Source organism: Vespa velutina, chromosome 5, assembly GCF_912470025.1.
Source record: "Vespa velutina chromosome 5, iVesVel2.1, whole genome shotgun sequence".
NCBI lineage: Eukaryota > Metazoa > Arthropoda > Insecta > Hymenoptera > Vespidae > Vespa > Vespa velutina.
The window spans coordinates 2,421,667-2,434,583 of NC_062192.1; the positions used below are offsets into that span (position 1 = coordinate 2,421,667).

The 12,917-nt window shown below is 37.9% G+C and overlaps 1 protein-coding gene across 3 annotated transcripts in view; it reads right to left on the reverse strand.

Moving 5' to 3' along the window:
* LOC124949497 (irregular chiasm C-roughest protein-like) overlaps positions 1 to 12,430 on the reverse strand; it is a 132,840-nt gene extending 120,410 nt beyond the window's left edge. Inside the window, exons 1-2 of one of the 3 annotated variants that reach the window (XM_047494637.1) lie at positions 11,803 to 12,430; positions 11,346 to 11,484 (exon numbers count right to left, since the gene is read on the reverse strand). In XM_047494637.1, the coding sequence (XP_047350593.1) occupies positions 11,346 to 11,464 (119 nt within the window). In that variant the 5' untranslated portion in view covers positions 11,465 to 11,484; positions 11,803 to 12,430. Of the gene's footprint in view, positions 1 to 11,345 lie in introns of all 3 variants that reach the window. The other 2 variants (XM_047494636.1, XM_047494635.1) reach the window with 2 other exon arrangements.
* Positions 12,431 to 12,917: the final 487 nt, after the last annotated feature.

A 12,917-nucleotide genomic window follows, 5' to 3' on the forward strand; every position in this document is an offset into this window, starting at 1 on the left:
GCGTCCGGAATACCAACTGCTTGTTGAGAAGTAAACAAAAAGTAAACCTTAATGGATTTTTCCGTTCACAATATTGGTGTTCTGCCTGTGCGGAAAAATATTTTGTAACCGGGAATGTGCCCGCGGAACGATACGGAGCGTGACGAGAGTAAGGGAGTAGAAATACGAGGGTGAGATCGATCGCTTTCGTCTCGTTCTCTCTCTCTCTCTTTCTCTCTCTCTTCCTCTTTCCTAATCACTTCGATTGCATATGACGTATCTGGATGCGTCAAGCTCGTGCACGGTCAAACTCTGACGCTTCTGCTTCGTTTACGTCGTTTTTAGTTCACGTTTCGTCCGTTTTCGGCACGGCAACCGTTCGTTGGTTGGTTCGTTCATTCGTTCGTTCGTTCGTTCGTTCGTTCGTTCGTCAACCTGATAGAATTTGTTTTTATTTTTCTATTCTTTTTTTTTTTCTTTTTTTTTTCGGTCGCTTTCCATCGATATCGACGACGTTGACCGCGATGTCGTTCTCGATAAATTTCGAAGTAATTGTATACGATAATGTATGTCACTTGAGAGAATTCTTTCTCTGGGGACTTTCGAAACGTTGGATAAATCTTTGACAGGTTAGAAGTCAAAGGGGTGATGAAGTAAAGAAAAAGAAAAAAAAAAGAAAAGAAAAAAGAAAGAAGACAAGAAGGAAACTCTACTCGGCCTCCCTTCTTCATATAAATGCACATTCGAACTCCTTCGCACATACTCTCGACGATCCAGATAAATCGCCGCTTATTCGCTTCTGAATAAGGGTAGAAAAGGAGTCATCTTATCGACGAACATTATTTATAGAGTGTTAGGTCCGTCTCTAAGATATGACTGCGAACATTATTACTCAAGGATGCGTCACCTTCTTGATCATGCCAAAAAATCTTATGATGGTTATCATTTCTCAACGAAGAAAAAAAATATTTTTCATTCCCTTTTTTTCTAATTACCAAATATTCACCATCAAGTCGTAGATGCATATGTATGATATGTCATCAAAAATATAATTATTTATTCCTCCCTTTCTCTCTCTCTCTCTCTCTCTCTCTTTCTGTCTCTGTCTTTCTTAAAATCATTTTTAATTTCTACGAATGAAATTATAGGAACGAATACGATAACAATTATCATTGTACAATGGTACTATCATAGAATTTCATCGATTCAATGCAAGTTTTACAACGCCATATGTTTGTCAAACACCAAATAAACGTATCGACCACAACGAACTAAATGCGGGCGAACTCGTTTCACGATGGACATTTATAATCATTCCCCTTTTCTCTCTCTCTCTCTCTCTCTCTCTCTCGATCGTTTCGATAAACTCGCTAATAGTTTTATTTTGCGCGGAAACCACGCCCAATCCTGACTAATTTGTCTATTGCGTTTCAAGCCAGACGAGACTCGTTACGTTGGAATTTACATTTCGAGCAATACGAAAAAAGAGATGGACAGGTAGATAGATAGATAGATAGATAGATAGATAGACAGAAAAAAAGAGAAAGAGAGAGAGAGAGAAAGAGGGAGAAAAAGAGAAAAAGAGAGAGAGAGAGAGAGAGAGAGAGACAAAGCACAAGGATTCTCTAGAAAATTACTAAAGGAAGAATAGACTTTTCGCGATTTTCCATAGACCTTTATCGAGCAAAAGGGTAGAACGGCAGATAGCGAGAATAATACTGGAAATAAAGGGGAGAAACGTTTATTGCGAGCTTCGCCGCAAGCTCGAGATGCAAACCAAAAGTAAGACCTTTAAACAGTACCATTTATCGTACTGCAGCTGGACGAAGCTAAAAGCGGAACCTTAAATGGTAGCCATTTATCGCAACACCATACGAACGCTTACTTCCTCTTGGTATACTCTAAACAATCTGCGAATATATCCAATGCATTATTATTCTCTCTCTCTCTCTCTTTCTTTTTCTCTCTCTCCCTTTCTTTCTTTCTTCTATTTTTTTCGTTCTTATTCGCTACTCTCAAGTCAGTAATAATGTCATATAACGAACGTCTACTTCGCGAGTTTCCACAACTTCATCTAATTATGCAATGAAATTATAATTTCGTCTAATGACTCAACGAAATACTTATATTTGATTTTTTTTTCCCCTCTTTCTTTCTTTCTTTCATTTTTTTTTTATTTATTTTTTTATTTTTTTGTTATAATTTTCAAGCAACCCTTAAAATTCGATATCTAGAGTAAGTAAAGGGGTCTTAAGTTCGACACTTCTATTTAATTGGAACGATCCTGTATACGATGCATAACGACGTACATATATATATATATATATATATACAGCGTATAAGTGTCAACGTGATACTAATCGAACCTAACACGCGTGTACGATGCGGATCGTTAAACCATCGTACTCGTTCCATTATGAATATCTACAATATTTATTTTTATTAATTTTATTCACTGAAATATCACTGAAATATCACTGAAATATCACGATAGAGCATTTGGTTAATATTAATTATTTGTGTTTTTTTCAAAAACTAATGGCAGGTTTTACATATTCATAGGCATTATACAGAAACCTGTCACGTCGAATTTCATTAGTTTCTATTTGCTGAAACCATCAGGATAACATTTCATTGGCGAAATTCATCGAGATTAAACTATTCCAACAGCGATCTCTTTCAATCTTTGTTACTTCTTCGAAAATCATTGACTTTGATACACGTAAATACGACTAACCATACTTTGTGTACCTCGTGGAAGATAAGTTCGCGGTTGTTTTAATTCTATTCCCTCATTAATATTCCTCTTCTCGCGAGAGTCACATAAATCACATACATGAAGTTGATTGCGCTACGGTAAACTTGTAGGAAGCTTCATAGTACTGGTGATTCGTACTGTAATTTGACAATAACTTTCTACGTTTGCGACTTTGAGTTTACGTTGAATAAGAGCCCCCATACGTTGACGGAGTAGGGGGAAAGAGGAAGAAAAGCAACGACTACGACTACGACGATTACGACTATGACGACGTCGCGTTTATTTAAGTCAGATGAATGACGTTATATTAATATTACGAGCTCTGTGTGCCATTCCAACGTGAAGATTAAGCTCGACGAAAGAAAATGGGATACATCGACCTTAGAACTCAAGTCCCTCATGCGTTTCATACGCTTCATAAGATACCAAACGTTTGTTCAAATCTATTCACTTAAGTTATTTAATAATGTTATACTCGAAATATTAACTTTTCTTTCTCTATCTCTCTTTCTCTCGTTATCCATAATCATAATGAACTAATTACGAACACGGTTAGTTTTCTCGAAATCGTGAAATAAAAAAAGAGAGAATTCATTGATTGAATAAGTTCATCGAATCTTTTTCTCTCTCTCTCTCCCTCTATATATATATATATATATATATATATATATATATATATATATATATATATGGAATATTTGGAAAATTTCCAAATGGAGATATATATACATATATATCTCCATTTGGAAATTATCAACTAATCAACGAATAGCTGTGTCTATTTAGTTTACTATCTGTTACGTGAATTACCTTTGTATTTACTTTCTTATAATTATAAGACAAATGAAACTTTAGTTACACATGCGAGCGAAAATCCATATCAACCTGTAATTCATTTCCTATCGCATTAAGAGAAAGGGGGGGGGGAAAGTACGAGGAGACCTCGAAAGCGATTTAATTTGATAGCAACGCATCGAATTCATTCGGTTTAATTCACGTAAAAGGTGATTTGAAACTTTGCGTTTACGAATTTCTGTTTTGTCATTGTAAACGCATAATACTCTTCTCGTAGTAACCACGTAACTATGGTAACTTCTATTCCAATATTCACGGTCATTCGTTACACATATTATACATTAATAAACTTCGACGCGTGGTATAGTGTGTAAGTATGCGTGTACGGTAACCAGTCGATGTAGATTCAAATTCATTCGGTGACCCGTTATTGGCAGGAAATCATTGCTTAAAATCCAAATTGATCGACGCACGAAAATACCCATCGATTTATACGTTGAATTAACATGGAAAACTTTCGATGGACATATACGATCGTATCTGATTAATCTTATTACTAATTGCTATTATTGTGTACTACAGTCAGATTTTTCTTTAAAATAAAACGTCGATTTAATAAAATCATTTGTAAAAGTAAAGTAGATGAGGATTTTGAGTTTTCAAAACTCAAACTGCGGTTTTGTCGAAAGAGGGCCCTTTAAGAGAAAGGTAAAAGATATGGAGCTGTAGCACGGCTATTTTACATTCCGTATTTCTCGGTTCGTTATTTATGCAAACTACCGGAATATACGATGAGAAAATGTATGTTTATGCAAATGGCTTGTACAACCTTTGAGATATGTTTCGAGGAAAAGTCTTAACCTTTAACACCAGCTGGTATTCAAGACTTAAGAAAGAGTCTCTTTAAAGGGAAATCCAATACAAAAGAGTTTTTGTATCAATGACTAGAGATAGAAAAGATATCGAATTTAACGTTAAAAGAAAAGTTTTCTTAAGTATAAAAAGTTTTTTAAGTAATAAAATTGAATATATAAATACTTATTCAAAAAGTGTTATAGAAAGAGCAAGCAAGTATGATGATTCATAGTCGTTTTCAACAGTGCGAGGGAATGCGAACAGTAAAGTGAGATTCTTAAGATTAGAGTACACTCGTATCTAACTCATAATTAGCGTGTTTTAATGACGATGCTTTGCCAAGTGTACCGACGTGGATCGCTACTTCGCTCTTCTTAATCATGAAAAAGACGTTGCCTGGAGGCACAATCTAACGACGACGACTTTCGAAGATGCCTAAGAATTCTCTTTATGTGACTCGCAAAGATATTTTAACGTTTTCATCTTTTCTAATGTATAATAAATAGAAAAAAAAAAAAAAAAAAAAAAATCGGAGATAATAAAAGTGGTTATCTATTTTCGATACAATGAAATGAAATTTCGTTCGGTTTGAAAAATGAGATATCGAAATAAGGAAAAAGAAAATTCTATATTGTATAAGAACGAACGATGAGAAAAATCCAAGAGAATTTTGATCGTTGGCGTTAATTAAAATAATGCTTACGAGATAATTAATTTGTGGTGGCGCAAAGTGATGGACGAGCACTTGGGTACACTATTCCTCTGGACTGCGTATAAAGAGAGAGAGAGAGAGAGAGAGAGAGAGGAAAGAGGATATAATAATGCTGCTACGCGGTAGCCAACACCGGAACATTCACCGTACGCAAATTAATCGATTAGAATTAATTGTTCCAGCTCGTTGCTGTGAACTGATACATACAGTCAGTCAGAGAAATGTTTCAACTCTTTTTCAGATGTAATAACTTTTTTTAGACTATTTTAGGTGTTTTACATTTTTGAGTATATATATATATATAAATAAATCTCTGTGTGTGTGTGTATGTGTATATGTGTATGTAAATATGCGTTGTATAAATTAGATGAAGAATTTAAGAAAAAAATGGTTTTAAAAAATGTCAGTATATTTTTGTGTGCTAACTGTACATACAACATATACACAAAGAACGTTTATATATATTATGTTTATATATATATATATAAACATCCTTTTTTTCACGTAAGCTTGAGTTTCGTTCCTTCGTAAAATATAAAACGATTTATACGCTGCTGACTTTTATCACGCGCTATGTCCTCTTAATATTCCACTCCTGGCCATCACTTATCATAATATTTTCTTCCCGCGCATTAATATTTTGAGCTAGTTCGCGAGTTTCCTTTCCGCGGAGACTCTTTTTCTCTGGTAAAAATTTCAAAACTCGGGAAACAGACGCTGCGAGTGGCAGCTGCAAAAGCTTAACCTCCTGCGGCCTCTTCAACCCCCTACATTTGTTCGTTTGTTCGTTCGGCCAGGAGCTGAGTCACCTCCGTAAAAAACTTGTTCGAACTTTGCGAATAAAAACGAGTGGTTGCTTTTGACCAAACGACAATATGATTTTACGATGACGCCACAAATGTCACTTTATTTTTGAACGGTATCCTTAATGAATGAATCTTCTGTTTTTCAAATAATTTCTTTTCATTTTAAATATCTAAAATCGTAAAAAGTAAAAAAAGAATTTTATTTATGAATTATACTATTGTATTCGTTGACATATTTTTTCTTCCTTTTCCTTTTCTTTTTTTTTCTTTTTCTTTCTTTTTTAAGGATCACCCAGTGTACATTACGAACATGACTATCAAGAAAGTACATTCTCAAAAGGATCAGATTTACACGAACGTTATTTTTAAAGAGCAACAACGTAACGTAGAGAGCATGCAAGGGGATGACCATTTGTAGGACTCGTTTTGCATAAGTGTATAACGTTATCACATTCGTGCAACTTGGTACGATGGCTTGTGGCTAAAGGTGGTAACGAGGGGAGAGAGAGAGAGAGGGAAAAAGAGAGAATGTGTATGTACCAAGGGAGTATAGTCTCGACTTAATTGTACATTGTGCACGAGATCTCTGGAATATAATCTATTATACTTCTTGTAAATGTATTCTTTATATAGAATCTTAAATTAAATGTATTAAATGAGAAGCACAGGTGACGTACTTTTCATTTTGACGTTATGATCGATGAACTGCCTCATCATTATTGAGTTTTTTCCTACTTCGTGTAATCGGTTGAGAGAGTAATAAAAAAAAAAAAAAGAAAAATAATTAATAATAATTTATTATATATTTAATAATAATAATAATATATATATATATATATATATATATACGAAAGTGTGGAGACAACATATTGCTATATTATAATATATCGAGCGTATAGTCTTTCTCGGACAAAATATCCTGGCGCAAAATTTCGAAATTGAAGGAGCGTCACCAATAGAATTTTGTTAGTTCGACGATGCTACGGAAAGCTTTTTCTCACGGCAACAAAATCGAGTTTCAGCGGGTTACTGAACGAGCAAACGAGGAAAAGAGTAAAGGGAGAGAGAGAGAGAGAGAGAGAGAGAGACGGCAGATCGGAAAGAAAAACGGAAAGAGAGATAGATAGCTATACTACATCGAAAAATAGAAAGATAAAAAGATAGATAGAAAGAAATAGAGAGAGAGAGAGAGAGAGAGAAAGAGAGAGAAACAGAGAGAGAGAGAGAGAGAGAGAGAATGAGAGAAAGAGAAAGACAACGTCCGATGACTTTTGGCTCCTATCTACGGTGTCCTGATTTATCGCATTACATACAGCGCACTGACGCTTTACACGAGCGAACGGGAGCCACGATGCTTCGGGCTTCTCAGGAACGAATTTTATTTACTTTCAGCAAATCGATCGGTGGGTGGCACGGAAAGGAAGGGTGTTACGCTGCTGCCGGCAGTGCTCGTGGCAGTGGATGGGTCGCCACCAAGCCTGGGAAAGCGAACCGACGACGTAGAGTTACGTGTTGGTGTTACTGATGTTGAAGTTGGTAGTATTAGTAATAGTTGTATTAGTAGTAGTAGTAGTAGTAGTAGTAGTAGTAGTAGTAGTAGTAGTAGTAGTAGTAGTAGTAGTAGTAGTAGTAGTAGTAGTAGTAGTAATAGTAATAGTAGTAGTGGTGGTGGTGGTGGTGGTGGTGGTAGTGGAGGTGGTGGTCTCGTCGGGCTGCCCTACCCTGGCCTCGCCTCGCCTCGCCTCGCCTCGCCTCACCTCACCTCACCTCACCTCACCTCACCTCACCTCACCTCACCTCACCTCACCTCACCCCCACAAACCAACAGCAACCCACTCAACCCCCTTCTAGCCTTTCGTTTCGCCCGACGTTATATCATAGTCTCCTTCTTCCAACTCGTGAATTTTACGCCGACAAATCGGCCCTTCTGAAAACGAGGAGCACACGATTCCAGCTCCTTCTTCCTACGTTCTGCGTTTCACGGCTCGCCGCTTCGAGAGGAGCAGACTCTCGCGAAATAAAAGGGAGGGACTCTTTCTATCGGATAGAGTCCCTTTCCGAATCGAGAAAGAGACTTTTCTTTATGGAGATGAAAAATGGTTCGCCAAAGGGGACACCCTAACATTTATATTATCCTTCAATTTCTACGATACCACTTTTGTTATTTTCCTTTTTTACATTTTTTTGTTTCCTTTATTCTTCTATTTTTGTGTTCTCACTCTCTCTCTCCCTCTCTCTCTCTCTCTCTCTCTCTCTCTCTCTCTCTTTCCTCTATCCATAATATCCATTATATTTTTTATTATTCATTCCATCTCGCTCGTATCGTGTCGATTTCGATTATTACATAACAAATAGATCTGCCGTATTAAAAGCCGCCGTAGTATCATATTAATTATATCTCATTAGTAAAAGGTTTACTGTCGTCGATATCTCGTGCGCATCGAGCAACAGCTGTGTAAGCTTTTAAAAGCTAGCCGAGAGGTAATTCGACGACATAAATTAAAACCTAACCGCGTACGACGTAACAGGAGGAACTAATCGATTATGGAACGATGTACTATTATCTCCTTAGATTCTTTTTAACTCTTTTATTTATTTTCTGACGAATGATTTCTTGATATAAATAATGGGTCAACAAGAGCAATTAACGCGAGTATCGATTTATGACGATCTTAAAAGGAAAAATTCTGATAAGAGAGCTTATTCTTATTCTTTGGGGTAATCAAAAAGTCTCCCAAGAGTCGTTCGTTGGTACTACGCTTTATTACGTAAAGGACTTCGAGAGATCTTCTTCTAGTAAAGAAAGGTAGAGAGGAGAAAGAGAGAAGAAAAAAATCAAGTAAAAATTACGCTGATGACAAAGACGAACTGAGAGTATGGAAAAAAGTAGGAAGATGATCGCTCGACAAAAAAAAAAAGTAACTTTTCTCGGAGTACTCACATATTTTCTCTCTCTCTCTCTCTCTCTCTCTCTTTGTCGTTTTGGTAGTATTCCTAACGCGTTTCCAGCCTCGTTCCTTCGTGGCGGAAGTGAGGCTACTACGTGCCGATATTAAAGTGCTATTTAGCTCTCGGAATAGTCGGAATTAAAATTCCACCGACGAATTCTATCTCGGCGAGCGAGGGTGGATCGGCCATGAAAGAGAGAGAGAGAGAGAGAGAGAGAGATGAAGGGTTGAATGAATGAACGTATAAAAGAAAGAGAAGGAGATATCCATGTAGGGCCGAGCTTATACATGCGCTTGTGCATGCGAGCATACTGTACGTATAGTCATGTACCCTCATTATGCTCTTCTCTCTCTCTCTCTCTCTCTCTCTCTCTCTCTCTCTCTGTCTGTTTGTCTCTCTTTCTCTCTCTCTCTCTCTCTCTGTCTCTTTTTTTCTCTAGTAATTCGGTAACTTAAAAAAAGCTAGAATTTTCAAGGCGATTCTAACGCGAGCACCGAGAGTTCGTTATCGAAGTTATAAAATCGCAACTTTTCTCGTACTATTAAGTTGAATTAACTTTAGAACGAGAATCTTAAACATTTTTATAATGCTAAAAATATATATATATATATATATAAATATATACATACATATATGTATACTTTTATATATAAATGAGTACGTAATAGATAATTCAAAATTCGTACACTTTGAATTCAATGTTTTGATTAGAACGTAAATTCTCTTTATTGCGGCTACTTCTATTCTCTCTTTCTATCTTTCTTTCTCTTTCTCTCCTCTCTCTCTCTCTCTCTCTCTCTCTCTCTCTCTCTCTTTCTGTCTCTCTCTCTCACTCATTTCTCTTTTGTGATTCTTGTTACTCTGCAAATTGAATTGGTTTAGAAAGGAGTAATTGAATGAAATGTTAGTTACCTTTAGTGGGCGAGTCTTCGTTTGATATAAAGTGAACTGACATACAAACAAAAGTCGGTACACACGTCCATCAAGTTAATATTCCTCTTATTCGCTTATTTTAAACGTTGAGTTACGATTTAAATTTAAAACTCACAGACCCATACACTCAGTCTGATTGAGAAACATACGTATGAACCGTTATAACCGATCGATATCCATCGGCAAATATCTATAATCAAACGACAAAACGATCGGGGATTGAAGTATTTAAGTGTAGATACGTTTAAAATGATACCATGTGCGTTCTCACAAAATCAATGATTTTTAATCGAGTTTAAGCGACACGAACGATAATTTCATGTAGTACGTGAAAAATAGTCGTCGAATGGAGAGTAAAAAAAAAAAAAAAAAGAAGGAGGGGAAGGGGGAAAAAAAAGAAGGTGCAGTTATATAAAACTTCCGATTCCACGCTGCAAATCGAGAAAATTCCATTTAATTGTAAATCGACGAATGAAACGTCACGGTATTTGAATTTACTTCGATCCTAATCAATAATCGTTTCGTAATGATCATCCGAAACGTGTTTTTTCGTAGCGTATCATTGCGTATACGTTGATACGTACACCGATATCAATGGTTAAAGAGAATGAGAACGAGATAGAAAACGAGAACGAGATAGAGAACGAGAAAGAGAAAGAAAACCATGAAAATTTCGTCCTGGTACGTTTTACCTAAAGAAAATCGATATTTCCTCGACGACGAGTGGCCCAAGCTTATTCCGCGTTTCATTCGCGTGGTAATTGCCTTCTCAAAAAAAAAGAATTTTCTCTCTCTCTCTCTCTCTCTCTCGTTCTCTTTCTCTTTCGTTCTTTCTCTTTTCATTTCTCTGACATACGTATGTCTTGTACATAACGTACATATTCTATGTCGACAGTGTGCACGACGAGTGCAGAATATCGATCCTTTGAATATTTTAAGGTGCCCTACATATATTTGACGCGTTCCTAGAGCACTGAGGAAGATCGTCCTCTGGCGCCATGCTCGAAGAACATACGAAAACGATTGAACGAGAAATTCTGCCCAATTATCTCTGTCTCCATCTTTCTCTCTCCCTCTTTCTGTATATCTATCGATCTATCTATCTATCCATCTATGTATCTATCGATCTCTTTCTCTCTCTCTCTCTCTCTCGCTCTGGTGATGGTGTGTTACGGTCGTCACTTAATCGAGCAAACTAATTTCACCGGATACTATCCTCGCATGATTGGGCAAAAGTATTCGAGTAGATAGCAGGGTCACGCTTGATCGGCGAAGCGTGTTTCAATCGTGGTACACGTTCGGAGCACATAATCGAGCGCACGCTTCGAAAGTAAACGCGCGATAAACGCCGACGTCGAACATAAAAATCGATCTTACGTATTCGCATAAGGATAGCAAGTATATATGTGTATAGTGTGAGAGCACAATTGATGCTAAAAAAAGATCAATGGAAAGAGTGTTGTAAAGGATATATTAAAAATATATATATATACATATATACATACATATATATATATATATATATATATATATAGGTATATATCGTCTATATATCTACCTTGTAACGCTCCAATTCGTAACATCGGTCGAGGTGCTCGCGAAAGCGCGGCACATTGTCACCACAGTGCTGAGGCAAAGATCCATGGTGCTGCTGGCGATCATGAACGCTGCCATCATCGCTTGATATCCGTGGCTCACTATGTATATGTTATAATGATAATAACGTAAAATAGAAGAAAATAAATCCACGATCATTCGCAAACACATAAAACGAGAATAAGTATAAGAAGCACCAAATAGTAGTAGTAGTAGTAGTAGTAATAATAGTAGTAGTAATTGTAGTAATGGCAGTAGTAGTAGTAGTAGTAGTAGTAGTGGTGGTGGTGGTGGTGGTGGTGGTAGTATCAATGTAAAAAACCGATAGTAAAGAACGTAAACAACGAAGAAGAATATAAAGAAGGACGAATCGTCGTCGTCCTTCTTCTTCGTGACACACGAATAATAATAATACACACAAGGAACGATAATCCCACGGGAAAGGTCGCACGTGTTTTAGGGTGGTTTTAACGGGCACGATAGCACACACACGGGAGTACGGAGTTCTCCTTGAAGGTTAATAATCCTTTGATAAATAGAACAGAGATCTTGAGTCAGCAACGACAAGAGCAACAGTAGAAGTCGCAAGATGCTTCACCACGACGACGACGACGACGACGACGACGATGATGTTGATGACGATGGCGACGACGACGACGACGACGACGGCGGCGGCGGCGACAGTGGTTGCGATGATGTTGAGGAGAACACTCGCCAGCACCAGCAGTACCAATAGTGATAGTACTCTTATTAGCGATCGCGTAGTACGACAATGCTTGACGAGGCTCATATTGTCAGGAGGAACCGATGATAGCCGTGACGTCGAGTGCCAGGTTTTGCGGCTCGACGCGTACGTTATCGGGCGACATCGCGTCGCGACATTCGTGCGATCACACGATGGACCAGGGAAAGTAATCACGAAGAAGAACACACCACTCTGAATCGAAGAAGCTCGATCGTTATTTCTCTAACTCTCTCTCTCTCTCTCTCTCTTTCTCTCTCTCTCTCTCTCTTTCTTTCTCACTCACTCACTCTCTCTCTCTCTCTCTCTCTCTCTCTCTCTCTCTCTCTCTCTCTCTCTCTCTCTCTTTCTCTCTGTTAGACGCAATCACATTATTTCTCTTCTTCTTCTGTCTTCTGATCAATTTTTCTTCGTGTCCCTTTTTTGTTATATACAATAATGACAATGGCGAAAACGATGATGATGATGACGATGACGATGACGATGCCAATGAGGAGGACGACGACGACGACGACGACGACGACGACGATTGTAACGACGGTGCGTGTCTATCTTAATCGCGGCGCGACGCGACGCACGCGGCACCGACATACATACGTATCAGAGGAGAGTTGGTACGGAACTACTGACGGCTCCTCCGTTCTCGGCACTCGCATCCCCACCACCTCGCGACCGGCTCGCCCCACTACCATCGAGCGAGTACGCGCGCGCCCCTTACCCCCTCCATCGGCCCGTGTAATAGGCACGCACCGAGCTACCCGGAGCGTGACACACGCTCACGGCTCGTAGTGG